The sequence below is a fragment of the Oncorhynchus nerka genome, linkage group LG21 (assembly GCF_034236695.1).
Source record: "Oncorhynchus nerka isolate Pitt River linkage group LG21, Oner_Uvic_2.0, whole genome shotgun sequence".
Taxonomy (NCBI): Eukaryota; Metazoa; Chordata; class Actinopteri; order Salmoniformes; family Salmonidae; genus Oncorhynchus; species Oncorhynchus nerka.
In genome coordinates this window covers 6850950-6870140 of record NC_088416.1, presented here as the reverse complement: position 1 = coordinate 6870140, position 19191 = coordinate 6850950, and the positions used below count along the sequence as shown (strand labels likewise).

The 19191-nt window shown below is 44.2% G+C and overlaps 1 protein-coding gene across 1 annotated transcript in view; it reads right to left on the bottom strand.

The window, feature by feature from the left end:
- Positions 1–19003, bottom strand: part of LOC115142480 (EVI5-like protein) — a 41300-nt gene extending 22297 nt beyond the window's left edge. The window contains 6 exon segments of the mRNA XM_065006239.1: positions 710–835; positions 1037–1111; positions 1550–1774; positions 2689–2878; positions 5150–5517; positions 18623–19003. Of these exon segments, the coding sequence (XP_064862311.1) occupies positions 710–835; positions 1037–1111; positions 1550–1774; positions 2689–2878; positions 5150–5385 (852 nt within the window). The 5' untranslated portion in view covers positions 5386–5517; positions 18623–19003.
- Positions 19004–19191: the final 188 nt, after the last annotated feature.

Here is a 19191-nt window from a genome sequence, read left to right as displayed (position 1 = left end):
ATTAAGCAATAAGGCACGAGGGGGTGTGGTATATGGCCAATATACCACGGCTAAGGGCTGTTCTTATGCAGGAGTGCCTGGACACAGTCCTTAGCCGTGGTATATTGGCCATATATCACAAACCCCTAAGGTGCCTTATTGCTATTATAAACAGGTAACCAATGTAATTAGAGCAGCAAAAATAAATGTTTTGTCATAGCCGTGGTATACGGTCTGATATAACATGGCTGTCAGCCAATCAGCATTCAGGTCTCAAACCACCCAGTTTATAATAATAGGGGTTTTAGTTGAGCTGCAACACTGTAATGGTTTAAAAGTGGTACTATAAAAAATGTAAGGACTAACCTAGAACAAATCTGTGCTGTATGAATCTATTTGCTGCCCCATAGTGGACAACTCTATAATTGCAATATCTGTGCTTATTCCCCAACTACAGTACACCATATACATACTTAAGTAAAACCAGACATTTTTTAGGTATTTTTTTCCCCATTTCAATCCCAGACACCTGCAAGGCCCTTAAGGTTTTAGTTTATTTGACAATATATGCATCCTAAATGGCACTACATTCCCTACATAGGGCACTACTTTGACCTATTGGCCCTTGTCAAAAGTAGTGCACTTTATAGGGTATAATTTGCCATTTGGGACACATTCAACATTCTACATTGGCCAGCGTGACATATGGAGATGGATAAAGTTGATTTACCTGCAGCAGGTATTCAAACTGGTAGATACAGAGGCCTAGTTCAGCCATGGTTGGTTTGAAAAGCTCCCTCAGACGGTACTCCTGCATCAGACGCACAAACACGCAGAACGCCTCCTCCTCTGGCATCTAGAGGGCCACAGGAGAGACCGGGTCAGGCTGTGTGACTGTGTGTGCATTCACACTAATCAGGAGCTCAGAGGTAATTTATTCATACTGTATAAGCAACGAAAAACGGGTAGAATCAGGACAATTCCGTATTTAGCACAACGTAGCGCGATAGCAAGAGAGGGGAATGTCGAGACTAGAGGGCTGCTGAAGAGACGTTACCTGCATGAGCAGCAGGCCCACGATGAAGGCACTGCCCTGGCAGTAGCCCACCTCCCGGTCCACCAGAGAATACGCCTGCACACACAGACATCAATCAATATCAACAAACCTATACTCATTGGGGAGACTTCCCGGACACAGATTAAGTTTAGAGATTCTCCATTTTCAATGCTTTTTAGTCCAGGACTAGGCTTCATCAGTGTCTGGGAAACCGGCCCCTACAGTTCACATACACATTTAACTCAATCAATCAAATGTATTTATAAAGCCGTTTTTACAATCAGCAGATGTCACAAAGTGCAGAAACTCAGCCAAAAACCCCAAACAGCAAGCAATGCAGATGTAACTGCTTCTAACTGTTCATCCAACTGCACATCTCACTAGTGCCTAGTTAAAAATAGTACCAAAAAGGACTAATCATAACAAATCTATTCTGTTTGTCCAAGTAAACCTAAGAGACAACGTTCACAAAAACAAACAAAAAAGTCATGCTCAAGATGAAAATGTCCTCACCTTCATGACGTTGAAGAGCACCTCCTGACCCAGGCTGTCCTGGCCCTTGAAGAACTCATGCTCGGGGTAGGTGCGGGCGATGTCCCGGCGGATGAGCTTTTCGCAGGGCGAGGACATCTTGAGCAGCTCAGAATACTGGTTCTTCACTGGCATGTCTGTGGCGTTACCAAGCAGCTGCCACACGATGGCCCGGAAGTGGTGTGGGATGCCCTTGCGGATCAGCTCCTGGAGGTGAAAATATTTAGTTACGAATCAAATTCTCAGTTTACTGTAGAATTCCACCTCCCAGCCTATACTGAATATCTATGTCATCTCATACGTCTCTAATCTTCACTTATCTTATCCCTCCATCTGTGCTCTGTCCTCACTTGTCCTCGCTCCCATTTCCTCCTCTCTAATCTCTCCTGCTGTTCCCCTCTCCCTTTTTCCATCCTTTTCCCTAGCTCTATCTGCTCTCTCCCTCAATGTTCTCCCTCCATCTTTTCTGATCTTCCCGGCACTCTGACTGTCCTTTCCATCTCTTCTCACTTTCACCTTCCCTACAGTCCTCTCCCCCCCCCTTATTCGTCCTCTCTCCTCTGTCCCCGCTCTCCATCTTATCCCCCTAACCCCGATGTACCCTCTCCGTTACCCATCCATCCATCTCTCCTCTGCCCACCACTCCCATGTCATATCTCATCTTTCTCTATTTAACCCTTACTTTACCAGTTAAGTTGACTGAGAACACATTCTCATTTACAGCAACGACCTGGGGAATAGTTACAGGGGAGAGGCGGGGGATGAATGAGCCAATTGTAAACTGGGGATGATTAGGTGACAGTGATGTTATGAGGGCCAGATTGGGAACTTAGCCAGGAGACCGGGGTTAACACCACTACTCTTACGATAAGTACCATGGGATCTTTAGTGACCACAGAGAGTCAGGACACCTGTTTAATGTTCCATCTGAAAGAAGGCACCCTACACAGGGCAATGTCCCCAATCACTGCCCTGGGGCATTGGGATATTTTTTTTTAGACCAGAGGGAAAGGTGCCTCCTACTGGCCCTCCAACACCACTTTTCCCCCTCTCCTCCCCATCTTCTCCCCTCTATTCCCTTTGCTCTGTCAGTCTCTCAATCACTCATCCACCCCCCTCACCTTGAGCAGCTTGTCCTTCTTGCGTCTCCATTCGTCCCACTCGTTGACGATGCGTCCCCACAGGATCCAGGTGTCCTCCTCCAGGTGGGACAGGTTGGACGAGGCAGAGGAGCTTGACACAAGGGACGAGCCGCTGTTCCGCCGCGAGCCGCTCATCGAGCGCATCGACTTGGAGTCCGCCTCCAGAAGTCTGAGGTGGGGGGGAGGTGTCAAGGGGTTAGGGGTCAAAGGTCAGACATGGGTCACATGAGTGAATCTAGACCCACTTATGCTTTCATTACTCTAGTCTTGTTTCCATTACTTGCTTTGATCTTTTTATTGTTAATCCATAATGTTTAGCTTTTCAGGCTTAATGTTATATGCTCTTTTGCATTAAATTAGAATGTTACTTGAAACGTTTTTAATTGTTACTCCATGTAGTAGAAAATCACATGTGGGAGAATGTCATGTAAAACACTGGAGAGCACAAAGAACCAGCAGTAACTTTAGTACCACTAGGTCAAGTTACTGAGCCTTGAGCACCTCTCTGATAGTGACTGGGCACTGGGCCTATTGTTGAGATACTTATCAGTGCCAAAGCAGCTACTCTGATAGTAGAGACAATGAGGGTGTGTCCAAAATGGCAGCTTTTCCCATATATAGTGCACTGCTTTTGACCCGAGCTCGCCTGGACCCTGATCAAAAGTAGTGCACTACATAGGGAATAGGATGCCATTTGGGACGCAGGCTGAGTGTGTGCCTGCACATTGGTTATAATACCGTGCCAGTAACAGCAAAGGTCCAGCTCACAGAGGCACAAGAGGAAGGTGCAACACTGCATGTTCCAGCTCTGGCATCAAAGCGTCTCTCAGCTAGCCTAGCCGGCCCGCTAGACCTTGGCCAGAAGCTCCTCCAGCCCAATGACACATCTGCTCAGTGCATCTGCTTTGGAGCTACCCACAGCGGGGAGAGGCTAACCTCTGCTACCCCATACTGACCTGGAAACCTCATAGCCATGTGCTGTAACACAGTTGGATCGCTGGACTGTACCCGTCTGTTTATGAGTGGCTCATCATTTACCTGGCAAAATATCAGCAAATGCCATTCTCACAACAGCGCAGGGATCTTGAACGCAGCCATGCGAGACCAGTCACAACCTAACAGTAGGTTTCCATTGAACAAGGTTACAAAAGCAATGTTGCAAAAAAGACATGTGTAATGGAAACGGCAGATATATGAGAAACGTGCTACAGATTGACAACATTTTTATCCGTTCAATAAGGGTGGATTTTTCTTTTGTTGAACTCTCTTTATTGCAAGAAATTATGATGGAGACTGTGTTTATGTAATAGATTATGGCCAAATCATTTTTAAGATAAGCTTACGAGCGGCACATCGAATCCACATTTAATTCTAAATCCAACTATTGGTCAAATATATATATTTTTTTCCCTTTGCAGTGACTTTCAATAATGCCTGAATTGCTTAGCCTTTCTTTTCTGGTTGGCTGGATGCAAGTTCAAGATCCAATTATTTCAGATCTAAAGGAGTGCAAGTTTCACCATGGCGATAAGGTGGCACATGAGAATTCTTAGAATTCTTAGAATATTAGTCAATTCTTGCATTCTATCCATGCTGGCTTTGGGAGCTACCTCAGACATGAAACAGATAGGTGAGAGGGCATACAGGCTGCCGCCAGTTTATTAAATGTGCAATTTGCCTAAATGGATCAAGGAAAAATGTCAACCACTTCATTTTTGTTTGACACGGTTTTGCTAAAAAGTTTTGTTATCTTTCATGGGATGTCATTACGTCCAGCTGTTTTTAAATTGACACGAGACAGTTCAATGAAAACGCAAAGTGGCAGGCAATTGTCGCATCTATTTTCTTTCTAAACATCTACACAAAACCACTGGACAAGTTAATGGAAACATACAGGTAACTGCCAAAATAAATGACACTTGAGTGAACGAGGCATACAAAGTATATTGAAAGCAGGTGCTTCTACACAGGTGTGGTTCCTGAGTTAATTAAGCAATTAAAAACCCATCATGCTTAGCGTCTATGTATAAAATGCCCAGTTGCCCATTAGTTTGGCTACCATGGCAAGAAGAGACATCAGTGACTTTGAAAGAGGGGGATCAAAGGAGTATAGGGGGTTTAAAGCGTGTGTGTCTCAGTCACCAGATCTCAACCCAATTGAACACTTATGGGAGATTCTGGAGCAGTGCCTGAGACAGCCTTTTCCACCACCACCACCAACAAAAACAATTATGGAATGTCATGCAGAAGAATGGTGTCGCATCCCTCCAATAGAGTTTCAGACACTTGTAGAATCTATGTGAAGGTGCATTGAAGCTGTTCTGACTTGTGGTGCCCAGCGTCCTATTAAGACACTTTATGTTGGTGTTTCCTTTATTTTGGCAGTTACCTGTAGCTACTGTGCAACACATGTGAACCCCGGTTCCCATCTCTTTCTCACCTGTTCTGCTCCTCAAGCTTGGCCAGCAGCTCTAGCTCGTCAGGGCTCAGGCTCTCAGAGTCGGCGGGGGAGGCGGCGGGGGCCGAGAGCATGGCATCTTGGCAAGATGAGTCCGGGCTGAGGAGGGGGCTGCCCATGGAATGGTCCATGCCAGGGGGAGAGGAAGGGGGACACTCCAGCTGGTTGGGTCCCCCTGTGGAGCACTCTCTCTCGGGGCTGCCGCTGGGGGTGGACATGGTGGAGGTGGGCACGGTGCAATGCACTGTTGGACAGGGGAGGCTGTGGCTGGGTCTCCTTACCCGTCTCCCCCGCTGTAAGGTCACCTGGTAGGGTGGTGCCGGAGCCAATTGGATCAGGGTTCCTCAAATCTGTTGTGAATTTTGAGGACATTTGAATTACGAGGACATATGCATGAGGACATATGCATGAGGACATACACAGAACAAAAATATGAATGCAACATGTAAAGTGTTGGTCCCATGTTTCATGAGCTGAAATAAAAGATCCCAGAAATGTTCCATATGCACAAAAAGCTTATTTCTCTCAAATTTTTGGCACAAATGTGGTTACATCCCTGTTCATGAGCATTTCTCCTTTGCCAAGATAATCCATCCACCTAACAGGAGTGGCATATCAAGAAGCTGATTAAACAGCATGACCATTACACAGGTGCACCTTGTGCTGGGGACAATAAAAGGCCACTCTAAAATGAGCATTTGTGTCACACGACATAATGCCACAGATGTCTTAAATTGAGGGAGCGTGCAATTGGCATGCTGACTGCAGGAATGTCCACCAGAGCTGTTGCCAGAGAATCTAATGTTAATTTATCTACCAAAATGAATGCACAGAGATACCGTGATGAGATCCTGAGGCCCATTGTTGTGCCATTCATCCGCCGCCATCATGTTTCAGCATGATAATGCACGGCCCCATGTCGCAAGGATCTGTACACAATTCCTGGAAGCTGAAAATGTCCCAGTTCTTCCATGGTCTGCATACTCACCAGACATGTCCCCCATTAAGCAGGTTTGGGGTGCTCTAGATCAACGTGTATGACATTGTGTTCCACAGGAAACAATCAACAGCCTGATCAACTCTATGCAAAGGAGATGTGTCACGCTACATGAGGCAAATGGTGGTCACACTGGTTTTCTGAACCATGCCCCTACCTTTATTTTTTTTAATGGTATCTGTATTCCCAGTCATGTAAAATCCATAAATTAGGGACTAATTCATTCATTTCAAATGGACTTATTTCCTTATATGAACTATAACTCAGTAAAATCTTTGAATGAATGCTGCGTTTACATTTTTGTTCAGTATACATACAAACAGTGCATTCGGAAAGTATTCAGAACCCTTGACTTTTTCCAAATGTTACTTTACAGCCAAATTCTAAAGATTCTACACACAATACCCCACAATGACAAAGCGAAAATAGGTTTGTAGAAATTTTTGCTAATTGATTAAAAATTAAAAACAGAAATACCTTATTTCCAGTATCAGTAAAAAGTTTGAACACACCTACTAATTCAAGGGTTTTTCTTTATTTTCACTATTTTTGTTTTTCTTGCGACTGTACTTTTTTCAAAGTTCTTGAAATTCATGATTTACTGACCTTCATGTCTTAAAAGTAATGATGGACTGTCATTTCTCTTTGCTTATTTGAGCTGTTCTTGGCATAATATGGAGTTGGTCTTTTACCAAATTCTGTATGCCACCCCTACCTTGTCACAGCACAACTGATTGGCTCAAATGCATTAACTTCTTTGGGACTGGGGGCAGTATTGAGTAGCTTGGGTGAATAAGGTGCCCAGAGTAAACTGCCTCCTACTCAGGCCCAAAAGCTACAATATGCATATAATTAGTAGATTTGGATAGAAAACACTCTGACGTTTCTAAAACTGTTTGAATTATGTCTGTGAGAATAACAGAACTAATATGGCAGGCAAACACCTGAGAAGAAATCCAACCAGGAAGTGGGAAATCTGAGGTTTGTAGTTTTTCAAGTCATTGCCTATCCAATATACAGTGTCTATGGGGTCATATTGCACTTCCTAAGGCTTCAACTAGATGTCAGCAGTCTTTAGAACCTTGTTTCAGGCTTCTACTGTGAAGGGGGAGAGAATAAGAGCTGTTTGAGTCAGAGGTCTGGCAGAATGCCATGAGCACAGTAAGGCACGCGACCGTGAGAGCTAGCTGCGTTCCTTTTAATTTCTAAAGACAAAGGAATTGTCCGGTTGAAACATTATTGAAGATTTATGTTAAAAACATCCTAAAGATTGATTCTGTACATCGTTTGACATGTTTCTACAAACTGTAATATAACTTTTTTGACTTTGTCTGAACTAAGTGATCGCGCATTGAGCATTTGGATTACTGGGCTAAACGTGTGAACAAATGAATGATGGATGATAAATGATGGACTTTATCGAACAAAACAAACATTTATTGTGGAACTGGGATTCCTGGGAGTGCATTCCGATGAAGATCAAAGGTAAGTGAATATTTATAACGCTATTTCTGAGTTTTGTGACACCTCTCCTTCTTTGGAAAATGGCTGTATGTTTTTCTGTGACTTGGCGCTGACCTAACATAATCACAAGGTGTGCTTTTGCTGTATAGCCTTTTTGAAATCAGACACCGTGGCTGGATTAACGAGAAGTTTATCTTTAAAATGGTGTATAATACTTGTATGTTCGAGGAATTTTAATTATGAGATTTCTGTTGTTTTGAATTTGGCGCCCTGCAATTTCACTGGCTGTTGCTAGCGTCCCACATATCCCAGATAAGTTTTAAAGAAAGAAATTCCACAAATTCACTTTTAACAAGGCACACCTTTTAATTGAAATGCATTCCAGGTGAATACCTCATGAAGCTGGTTGAGAGAATGCCAAGAGTGTGCAAAGCTGTCATCAAGGCAAAGGGTGGCAACTTTGAAGAATCTCAAATATAAAATAGATTTAGATTTGTTTAACACTATTTTGGTTACTACATGATTCTATGTGTGTTATTTCATAGTTTTGATGTCTTCACTATTATTCTACAATGTATAAAAGAGTAAAAATAAAGAAAAACCTTTAAAATGAGCTGGTGTTCAAACTTCTGACTGGTACTGTAAGTATTCAGACCCTTTGCAATGAGACTCAAATTGAGCTCAGGTGCATCCTGTTTCCATTGATCATCCTTGAGATGTTTCTACAACTTGATTGGAGTCTACCTGTGGTAAATTAAATTGATCAGACATGATTTGGAAAGGCACACACCTGTCTATATAAGGTCCCACAGTTGACCGTGCATGTCAGAGCAAAACCTCTAGCTTAGATTGTAGGACTGCCGGGATGTTAAGCATATCCCAGTTTAGGTCACCAAGCAGAACGAACTCTGAAGATATATGGGGGGCAATCAATTCACATATGGTGTCCAGGGCACAGCTGGGAGCGGGGGGGTCTATAACAGGCAGCAACAATGAGAGACTTATTTCTGGAGAGATTCATTTTTAAAATTAGAAGCTCGAACTGTTTGGGCATACAGTAGACCTTGAAAGTATGACAGAACTTTGCAGGCTATCTCTGCAGTAGATTGCAACTCCTCCGCCTTTGGCAGTTCTATCTTGATGGAAAATGTTGTAGTTGGGGATGGAAATCTCAGCATTTTTGGTGGCCTTCCTAAGCCAGGGTTCAGACACAGCAAGGACATCAGGGTTGGTGGAGTGTGCTAAAGCAGTGAGTAAAACAAACTTAGGGAGGAGGCTTCTGATGTTAACATGCATGAAACCAAGGCTTTTACGGTTACAGAAGTCAACAAGTGAGAGCGCAGGGCCTGGATTAACCTCCACATCCCCTGAGGAACAGAGTAGGATGAGGGTATGGCTGAAGCCTATCAAAACTGGTCGTTTTGTGCGTTGGGGACAAAGAATGAAAGGAGCAGATTTATGGGAGTGGTAGGATAGATTCAGGGCATAATGTAGAGACAGGGGTATGGTAGGGTGTGTTGTGATGTGATGGTCATTACTGAGAGGTGGTTAAGGAGAGTGTTTTGAATTCTGATAACCTTACTGGTTATAACCTTTTTTGGCAAGACAGATCTTCCAAAAGGTGGGGGAGTGGCAAACTTTACCAAGAGTCACCTTCAGTGCTCAGTTGTCTCCAAGTCTGTCCCCAAACAATTTGATTTGCTGGTTGTATTTATTAAACATTCAAATAGCTCTTTGATGACTGTTGCTGGGTGCTATCGTCCTCCATCAGCACTGGCCTGTACCCTACCTGCCCTAAGTTCTCTCCTGGCCCCTTACACTAAGTCTGAATTTGTCCTGATAGGTGACCTAAACTGGGACATGCTTAAACCACCTGACTAAATCCTAAAGCAATGGGACTCCCTAAATATTTCTCAGATTACTAATCCCACAAGGTATGAAGCCAAACACCCAGAAAAGGCTACTCTTCTTGATGTTATCCTCACAAATAATCCTGATAGGTATCAGTCTGGTGTTTTCTGTAATGACCTTAGTGATCACTGTTTTATAGCCTGTGTTCGTAATGGATGCTCAGTGACATGACCTATCCTGATTTGTCATAGACGCTTGCTAAAAAAACTTTAATTAGCAAGCCTTCCTTCATGAACTGGCCTCTGTAAAATGGTATAGAATCAGCTTGATCCCCTCTGTCGAAGACGCTTGGACCTTCTTTTTTTATATTTTCAGTGGTATTGTTAACAAATACGCCCCCATAAAGAAAATGAGATGTTCTCTCTCTGTGGGTCTAACCCCAAGAAGTCCTGGAAAACAGTTAAAGACCTGGAGAATAAACCCTCCTCCTCGCAGCTTCCCATGTCCCCTAAAGTTGATGATGTGGTTGTTACTGACAAGAAGCACATGGCTTAGTCCTTTAATCACCACTTAATTTAGTCAGGATTCCTGTTTGACTCAGCCATGCCTCCTTGCCCATCCAACATTTCCTCATCTGATGCTTCTCCCTCTTTTTTCCCCTGCCCTGCAACAAAGTTTCTCCCTGCAGGCAGTCACTGAGTCCGAGGTGCTAAAGGAGCCCCTGAAACTTGACCGTCTGCGTTATGTAGTGCATAACAGCAGCCCTTAGCCGTAGTATATTGGCAGGAAGAGACTGTGCATTAAAGGTGATTGGATTAGCAAACTAGAAAGGATGTGTTGTGAAAGATAGCTCTGCAGATTTCTAGTATATCAACATGGCCTATAGTAAAGCCAAGAACAGACTGTGCACTGCACAATGTAGCTACTAATCACAAAACCAATAGGGGGGAACCATTGGTCAGTGATAAACCAGAGCCAGAGGTCCCGCTGCTATTGTTTAACCAAGAAGGTAGCAACACTGCTCTGGAGTTCCTCTCTGCACTCCTGTCTGTGGCAGCCAAGCTGCACCATAGAAATGGAATTACTAGAATGAGAATCCCATGAGGGTGCAGCCAAATTGCGATGGCCTGGGTTGTTTCCTGTTCAACTCATTCTAGTTCTATGGTGTTTCCACTCCTGTATGTGACAGCCAGGCAGCACCATATAAATATAATTACTAGAATGAAAAAGAAATCCCTGACAGCCTCATAGAAATATAATTATTCGAACAGGTAAAAGACCTCAGGCCATGGCAATTTGACTGCACCCTCATAGCATTTCCATTATTTGCTTATATTTCTATGGACAGAAGCACAGCCCTGGCCTGCATCATGTATGGGAACTCTATTACTGGGTAAGCCAAAACCCAGCCGAGCTGGTGGCCCCAATTCAGAGGGAGAGGAGAGATAGCCCTAACCCCAAGCCGAGAGTAATTTCAGCATACATTTGACAAATGGAATCCCAGAAGGTGGGGCTTATGCACACCTGCAAGAGTGAGAGAGGAGGGGAATGGGCTAGCCCCCATTGGAATGCTGAACAGCTCTATGACTACAACACACACACACACACACACACACACACTGAAATCCTAGCTGTTTTAATATCTGCCATAGTCACACTGATACATAAGTCTACTGAAGCGCGACAATGACAAGCAGAAAAAACTGCCCAGAGAAGAAAAAAAGATTGTTTGAAGGGAGAAAACACTGCAGAGGGATGGAGGGACAAGGACACCATTCATGCGCTGGGAGAGGCCAATCAAAAGAGCCATTAACTAGCACGAGACCAATTGCATCAGAAGAGCAGCAGCTCGGGCAAAACGAGCATTCCCAAACCGTCACGATATTCCCTCGAAATGACACGCAGCTAGTTCCTCCAAAACAATGTAACAATAGAAACAGAGAAAAGTTGTCCATATATAGCCTAATTTAATCAAAGCTAATCTTATGACACCATAAATACTGCACTTTTAAACTTTGATTTTCCTCAAGACTGCTCACTGTGACGATGGAAATGCACAATAGTTACCTTTTAAGAAACCAATGCAAGAAATAATCTTAAAATCTATGAAAATATAACACTAGTCTCCCTCTGCAAACAAATCCCCTAAATTACCGGCATCCTAATTTGTCATCTCACCAGGAATCATTCCAGTCCAGCTACAGTAGGATATACACCAGAGGAGGTATACAGCAATGTCATTGAAGCCAGGCAATAGTCCAAACTCTGTGAGTCATGCTAGACTACAGCAGTATGCGGGACTATTGCTGCTCTTGCTATCAGTACATTAACTCTCTCTAAGGGCAACCGTAGGACAAAAAAAAATGGCACTGAATGTAGCTGAATGCGGAAGTCCTCCCATTTAGTGTGTCTGGAGGTGATATGTTGTGCTTCCCAAATGGCACCCTATATAGTGCACTACTTTTGATCAGAGCCAATTTGGGGCCCTGGTTAAAAGTACTACACCATATAGGGAATAGGGTGCAATTTAAGACACCACCATGGTGAACTTGGGACTGCAGAGTACTGGAGACGGAGATAGCCTTGGGGGACCAAGGGCCGTACCCAGCACATGAGGGAGCTTCAATGTGAGCCCTGTTGTGTGTGTGTATGTGTACAGGAGCTTCTCCCTTGCCGTGAATGGGGCATCTTCAATGTGAGCACTGTGTTGTGCCTATGCATGAGTTTGTATGTAAACAGCTATCCGCGTGCACAATTATCGCATTCTGTGTGCGCCTCAGTGCTTCCTATCCTCGCGCCAACCGTCCACTGCAACAGACAGACCTATTGTACCCCGAACTATCAGCCCTCCCTATCCCCCATTTCTCCCCCTGAACCCCTAATCTACCCCTCCATTCCCCTCTCTCCCTCCTTGTATGTCCTGTGCCTCCCCCTCAGGCCATGCTTGACATCACAGGCAGCCCCCCACGATACTCCCCCAGTCCTCCCTCCTGTTTGCCCTAACCTCGCTGTTGCTATATCTCATTTACATCTTTATGCCAGTCTGTCCGCTGACACGTGGCTTGTTCCTCCACGCCACAACATCAAAGTGCATGCGACTGTGGAAACATCCAAAATGGCACCCTATGCTCTATATAGTGCGCTATTTGGGAATGGGCCCTGGTCAAAAGTAGTCCACTTTGTAGTGCCCAGTTCATCTCCCGCTCTGGTGTCTAGGGTTAGTATTATGAACCCTGTGCTCTTCTGACGTCACTGTTGTTGATGTATTCCCACTGTTTCTGTAATGGCTGCGTATTAACCCTGGTCTGTAATAGGCTTGACCTCCCCTAGTCATCCAACATCTTCATGGCAATGACAACCTGACCATCCATGACAGAGTGAATTATAAACTCAGCAAAACAAAATACATTTCCTCTCACTGTCAACTGCGTTTATTTTCAGAAAACTTAACGTGTAAATATTTGTGTGAACATAAGATTCAACAACAGACATCAACTGAACAAGTTCCACAGACATGTGACTGACAGAAATGGAATAATGTGTCCCTGAACAGAGGGGGGGGGGTCAAAATCAAAAGTAACCGTCAGTATCTGGTGTGGCCACCAGCTGCATTAAGTACTGCAGTGCATCTCCTCCTCATGGACTGCACCAGATTTGCAAATTCTTGCTGTGAGATGTTACCTCACTCTTCAACCAAGGCACCTGCAAGTTCCCGGAAATTTCTGGGGAATAATGGCATTAGTCCTCACCCTCCGATCCAACAGGTCCCAGACGTGCTCAATGGGATTGAGATCCGGGCTCTTCGCTGGCCATGGCAGAACACTGACATTCCTGTCTTGCAGGAAATCACTTACAGAACGAGCAGTATGGCTGGTGGCATTGTCATGCTGGAGGGTCATGTCACAATGAGCCTGTAGGAAGGGTACCACATGAGGGAGGAGGCAGTCTTCCCTTTAACGCACAGCGTTGAGATTACCTGCAATGACAACAAACTCAGTCCGATGATGCTGTGACACACCGCCCCAGACCATGACGGACCCTCCACCTCCAAATCAATCCCGAGTACAGAGTACAGGCCTCGGTGTAACACTCATTCCTTCGACGATAAACGTGAATCCAACCATCACCCCTGGTGAGACAAAATCGTGACTCATCAGTGAAGATTACTTTTTGCCAGTCCTGTCTGGTCCAGCGACAGTGGGTTTGTGCCCATAGGCAACGTTGTGGCCGGTGATGTCTGGGGAGGACCTGCCTTACAACAGGCCTACAAGCCCTCAGTCCAGCCCCTCTCTGCCTATTACGGACAGTCTGAGCACTGATGTAGGGATTATGTGTTCCTGGTGTAACTCGGGCAGTTATTGTTGCCATCCTGTACCTGTCCCGCAGGTGTGATGTTTGGATGTACCGATCCTCTGCAGTCCTCATGCCTCCTTGCAGCATGCATAAGGCATGTTCACGCAGATGAGCAGGGACCCTGGGCATCTTTCTTTTGGTGTTTTTCAGAGTCAGTAGACAGGCCTCTTTAGTGTCCTAAGTTTTCATAACTGTGACCTTAATTGCCTACTGTCTGTAAGCTGTTAGTGTCTTAACGACCGTTCCAGTTCATTAATTGTTTATGGTTCCCTGAACAATCATGGGAAACAGTGTTTAAACCCTTTACAATGAAGATCTGAGAAGTTATTTGGATTTTTACAAATTATTTTGAAAGACAGGGTCCTGAAAAGGGACGTTTCCTTTTTTGCTGAGTTTATATACATTCATTATATCGGTCCATGGCCCTGTACAGCAGATGTTATCTAGAATCAAGATGAATCTAATGAATAAGTTACTTTGATGATAAGCTTGAATGAAGACCAGACACATTTGAGCTAATTAGCTAATATCATGTCATCCGGTGAAGCTCCCTCAGACTACCCAAGTTCCCTAAACGCAACCACATTTAGAAGAAGAATTGCTTCCTGAATTCCTAGTGTAGTAATAAGCGCCCTCCTGATAATCACGTTTCCATGAATACCAAGGGGAACATGGCTTTAAAACACACACTTCCACCATCCTCCCTCCACAGGAATTGCAAAGCAATGCGATGTGACTAATAATTTATTCTGCAATGGTAGTGAGTGTATTGTCGGAGGGGGGCTAGGCCGATCTGACCCTGATCAGGTCTGTGATTCAATAAGATACAGATTAAAAGGATCACCAGCACTGCTGCGTTAACCTCAAATGGATTACAAACAGATTTAACACTGTACACCAACATAACCCCGGATGCCCTTGCATTTGCCTAGGCATTAACAGAAAATACACACATAAACGATACACGGTATGTCCATGGGATTGGTTTAAGCCTCACTTTCCCAAAGTAGACGAACCAACCAGATCCCCTTTTCTGGAGCACTGATCGAAACTGATCTGGGACCAGTATAGATAGTGTGGCGTAAAAAAGAAACCATCTGACCTATTACTATTACTATTGCACCTGTGCCACTTTGGTACAATAGCCCCAGTACATTGTGTCACCAGTTTATTGTGTGTTCATTCAGCTCTATATTAACACCATATGAAACCTCCCTCTGGAGTTACAGAACAGGTCTGGATAGTTTGCCACACACACTGGAATGGGCCAATAGAGAGGTGACGTTATTTATACTCCCAGAGAGAGTGAACTGAATCATTCCTGTACATTACCAGACACCAGTAATCCTAGAAAACAAGTGTAACCAAGACAACAGCTCTGGTGAAATGGTTGCCCGGGCTTGATTATCATAATAAAAGGGCAAGGCCCTGTTCACCTGACTAGGTGGAGAAATAGATGGGGGGGGCGTGGCCAACAGGGGCGTGGCCAACAGCGCCTTCTCCGACGAACATTTTTAGAGGCCCTCCCATGGCAGCAGAAACAAAATGTTGCCGTTTTAAAACAATTTTGTCTGCTATTCGCAATTCTAGACATTTTGCCATGGGGAAAAGAACGCATTTTACAGTTTAATTAAGCTAGTTTCCTGCAATTCTACACATTTTGCCATGGCTTGTGTTGTGTTCTTATAATACATTTCATGAACAAAAGCTTGTCAAACATCTCATTACAAATCATGGGCATTATTATAGAGTTGGTCCCCCCCTTTGGTGCTATAACAGCCTCCACTCTTCTGGGAAGGCTTTCCACTAGATGTTGGAACATTGCTGCGGGGACTTGCTTCCATTCAGCCACAAAAGCATTAGTGAAGTTGGGCAATGATGCTGGGCGATTAAGCCTGGCTCGCAGTCGGTGTTCCAATTAATTTCAAAGCTGTTCGATGGCGTTAAGGTCAGGGCTCTGTGCAGGCCAGTCAAGTTATTCCACACCAACCTCGGCAAACCATTTCTGTTTGGAACTCCCTTTGTGCACGGAGGTTGAATGTCATTGTATGCTGTAGCGTTAAGGTTTCCCTTCACTGGAACTAAAGGGCCTATCCCGAACCATGAAAAACAGCCCCAGGCAATTTGTTATTCCTCCTCCAAACATTAGTTGGCACTATGCATTGTGGCAGGTAGGGTACTCCTGGCATCCGCCAAACCCAGATTGGTCCGTAGGACTGCCAGCTGGTGAAGCGTGATTCATCACTCCAGAGAATGCGTTTCCACAGAGTCCAATGGCGGCAAGCTTTACGCCACTCCAGCCAATGCTTGGCATTGTGCATGGTGATCTTAGGCTTGTGTGCGGCTGCTCGGCCATGGAAACCCCTTTCATGAAGCTCCCTACAAACAGTTATTATGCTGACGTTAATTCCAGAGGCAGTTGGTAACTTGGTAGTGAGTGTTGCAACTGAGGACAGATTATTTTTTACGCGCTACAACACTCGGTGGTCCCGTTCTGTGAGCTTGTGTGGCCTACCACTTCACGGCTGAGCCGTTGTTGCTCCTAGCCGTTTCCAATTCACAATAACAGCACTTACAGTTGACCGGGGCAGCTCTAGCAGGGCAGATATTTGACAAACTGACTTGTTGGAAAGGTGGCATCCTATGATGATGCCACGTTGAGCTCATCAGTAAAGGCCACTCTACTGCCAATGTTTGTCTACAGAGATTGCATGACTGTGTGCTCAATTTGTATACATCTGTCAGCAAAGGATGTGGCTGAACTGTCCGAATCCACTACTTTGAAGTGGTGTCCACATACACTATATATACAAAAGTATCTGAGTGAGTCAAACATTATAACAAAATCAATTGGGGGCCCCATGCCAAGACATTTGGGGAATTTGAGGGGAAACACTGAAATGTTGTTTTTGTAATATTATCACCCCTCTAGTATGTGATGTCTCTGAAACAATACAGTTATACTGATCTGTAGCATCCTGTATCTGGGCAAATATTGGTTTGCTTTGTGAGTAACTTTAACTAGTTGCCATTCCATTTCCGCTTTATTCCGTGCTGTAATGTAAAGTGCTTCCAAAATAATATGAACAACAGACTAGAAGGGAGCTTGTAGTAGCTGCAGTAGGGCAGGATACTGGAGTTTTAGACTTTATATGTTGGGTCATGGAGTTGCTCCCAGTATCTCAGCGTCAGCAGGATAATGGAGTGGAACCTTTAGCACAGGGCAGGCCCCTGCTGATCGCTACAACCAACCACAGTGAGAGAGTCGGTGTGACGAACAGATGTGAACCTCCGAGATGCAGAGACAGACATCAGGACAGGTTTATGATATCCCTCCCTCCTACTACGGTCCTTATTGTGGCATTCAGCAGTTTTGTACAGCAGAAGCACGCCACAGCCAAGCCGGTGTAAAACACAAAGACTTAATCTGACAACATCACAAAGGCATATTAGTTTACCATTCATTCAGTTCACCTTAGCATGGATTGCCATAACAACAGCAAGTAGCAGGGATGATGAGAAAGAAGTGAGGTTTACACAGCTGTGTGTAAATGCCAACTGTCACTTTTACTGAGCTGTAATGTTCAAATGTCCCATCCGTGTGTGTGTGGTAATCTAGTATAGTGTTTAATTTCAAAACAAAGTCATGAGGATGTGTGAAGATCAGATAATTGTTTTCTTGAGAGCAAGTGTTTCACTCTCTGTATGGTGAGTGCATTTTCTAGATAAGGTTAAAAGAAATGACTTGATTTCTCACTCAACACACCCTGTGCTGGTGAAATCTACCCAGCGCTTTCACTTGGTGGTGCATGTCTCTAGTCTGTTCTATTCTAGCGTTTATAATATTAAAAATAATTAGCCTGAAATGCAAGGTAATTTATTCCTTGAAAAGTAGTCCCCAAAAAGACTGAATGCAGATGCTTGGGGCAGAATACTTCACTTTTTTATAGTCAGCCATAATACCTCTTCCATAATAAAATGTTTGAGATCTTTCGCTCTCATCTTTTGGAGTAAAGCCAACCCATTTCTGACTACAATATTCTAACGGCTGTAGCATGCCTTCACTAGCAAAAAGAATACATCTGAAGGACAAATAACCTGCGTTGTATAGGCTACAAAGAACTGGCTGAGGATGTAATTACGTAGGCTTTTGCCTGTTTCGGTTTGTGTGATGGCACTTTGCGCGGATTTCAGGCCAAAATGCTAATGCCTATGGATACTACCTGTACAACAGGCTCTCGCGCTGCAGATGATGCTTCAGCTCCAGTATCTGTCACCAATTCAAATGTCAGTTCAATCCTATGTCTTGCAGTGCAATGTGATAGAAGAAGGCTATTCAAAACATTGCAACGATTGTATAACGATATATGCAATGGAGGCCGCGCAAGCGAAGAGGCTACAATGTGTCCTCTTATTTCTGTGCGTAAAACTATAGGCTACAGAAAAATAACGGGGTTTGTAGCCTATTTCGGCTATTATCTTTTTTGTTGCCTTCCCTTTCCATTTGAGGGGCTTATTCACTTTCCGGAAATATGCAAATGAAGACCACTGTATTAATTCGACAAGAGAGAAATGAAGCGGTATCAGCACCGCTGTCGCAGAGTAACCTCTGATGAAGATTAAGGCTTCCTCAATGTAAAAATACACTGTGCTTTGTTTTGGAGCAGAAACGTAAACTTCGCTCGGTCCATCTACATGTATGACAAATATTTATGTGACACCTGAAATTATAACAAGAACAACAGTAAATAATGTCTACATACATTTATAAATAAAACAGCAATGCCCACCTGAATGTTCCCATAATCGAAGCGGCTCTTGCTCGTAGCTGCTATGTCATGCCGGCAACCACGAAACTAGCACAGAATAAAACCTTCACGATGTCGACTTCACCGCCTTATGAAAAATACAGTAAGAAATGCGACGCCGAAGCCATCGCTCGTGCTGCTGTTTATTAGAAAATGCGAAGTCGCGCGGCCGTCCGTCTGTCGGCGCTTCCTCAAAAAGACCTATAACTAGCTATAGGCGACAAATACTAGACAGGGAGCCGTCCACCCTTTCCCCCCTGTCCTCCCCAACTATGTTGTAATACAAATAAGGCAGACATTAAAATACCTTTAAACAGCAGCGTCAATCATTAATGTAAATCATAAACAGAATGGCGTGCTTCAGCGTTTCTAGACCATTTGCCGTGAGGTGGTGCACACACCAATCAGATTACAACACAGGCATGATTGGCATGTCTAAAGCCAATGAATTGGCTTAATTAAGGTACCTTTTGTAGTGACACCGCAATGATCCACTCATGTCTATTCTTTATTCTGCGGGGAGGCAGGGCTTGCATACAGTGGCGTGCTTA